This window comes from Sinocyclocheilus rhinocerous, unplaced genomic scaffold (genome assembly GCF_001515625.1).
Source record: "Sinocyclocheilus rhinocerous isolate Xijiao unplaced genomic scaffold, SAMN03320098_v1.1 C36615824, whole genome shotgun sequence".
NCBI classification, from domain to species: domain Eukaryota; kingdom Metazoa; phylum Chordata; class Actinopteri; order Cypriniformes; family Cyprinidae; genus Sinocyclocheilus; species Sinocyclocheilus rhinocerous.
Genome location: NW_015783927.1, coordinates 1 through 1,387, shown reverse-complemented (window position 1 = coordinate 1,387; position 1,387 = coordinate 1). Strand labels below are relative to the sequence as shown.

General features: G+C 41.0%; 1 protein-coding gene across 1 annotated transcript; it reads left to right on the top strand.

The window, feature by feature from the left end:
- Positions 1-4: 4 nt before the first annotated feature.
- LOC107736290 (neuronal acetylcholine receptor subunit alpha-9-I-like) lies at positions 5-772 on the top strand (the record flags this gene model as incomplete). Its single annotated transcript, XM_016547742.1, has 1 exon — positions 5-772. A coding segment is annotated over one exon (768 nt), but the record flags the coding sequence as incomplete, so codon positions are not given.
- Positions 773-1,387: the final 615 nt, after the last annotated feature.

Below are 1,387 nucleotides of genomic sequence, written 5' to 3'. Positions count from 1 at the left end.
ACCTGTGCCCCACTGGGCCAAAGTCCTGATAATAGACTACATGTCGAAGATCTTCTTTGTGTATGAGGTAGGGGAGAACTGTACCACACCTGAAAGTGACCGAGGCACATTGTTCTCTGAAGACCCACTGGCCAGCCTTGAGAGAGATGGGTATTTTGACAAAGGGTTTTATGGAGACTGTCACCATGATGACAGAAACCGCAGTCAGTTTAATGGGTACAATCACAGAGATCACCGGCATTGGAATGGGTACCATCACAACAACTGTGACTATCGACAAAAGAGGCATAACCAGCAAAGGAGGACCCGCTCATCTTCAAATTCCCCTATTCGACAGAATGCCCATCATCCAAAATACACACACTACATTGGCCGAGATGGAAGTGAAAAGCTCCCACTGACAAGCCAGGAGAAACTCAAAGATAGCAAACTTTCCATTCCAGAAAAACTTACTGGATACACCTACGATCATGGCAATGGTTATCTCAATGGAGTTGGGTATCACCACGATAATAGCTACAGCAAAACCTTTGGAGCAGATAGTTACAATAAGACCACCACTGGCACAGGATGTGTATGCATCTGTGGCCAACATCAGAAAGTGGTGCGGAACATTGAGTACATATCTAACTGTTTCAGAGAGCAGAGGGCACACCAGGCCAAAGGGGCCGAGTGGAAGAAGGTTGCCAAGGTGATGGACAGGTTCTTCATGTGGGTGTTTTTCATCATGGTCTTCCTCATGAGTATCCTTGTCATGGCCAAGGCAACCTAGACCGTTTACACCTTAAAGATGTAATGAACTGATATTTCATATTGGCTAACACTATGTGTCAAAAGACCAGTTAGTTACTGATTGTTCTTTTTTTTTTTTATCAAACATTAATTCCTATAATCTTGTATTTGTTGGCAAATGGGCTCATGTTCTACATTCAACTTAATATGTGGGTTACAGTTACTGCACGAACGTTGTTGTTTGAATGTCTCATTTTCTTCATTGTTTATTTCATTCTTTACATTCAAGAAGATTCTCTAGTTGTAACAGTTAAAGAAAAGGCATTCATATTTTAGGTGTAGACATGTTCCCACATGTGTATGTAGAGTAACACAATCTTTGTCTGGCATGGAGAAACATTAATAATGCACAATTAACCCTGCACATGCGCATGGACAGACATCCACACTAATGCACATTAAAAATGCATAAATAGACCAGTCTTGAATGTTGATCACACACACACACACACACACACAGTGTAAAACTAGCATCCTTGACCAATGCTAACATAGTATCTCATCAGAGAAATCATCATTCTGCAATTTCTGTATTTTCTTATTTCTTTGATTTGCTGTGCTTGTTCCTTGCTTTGGTCTCTGCTTCTATTATTCT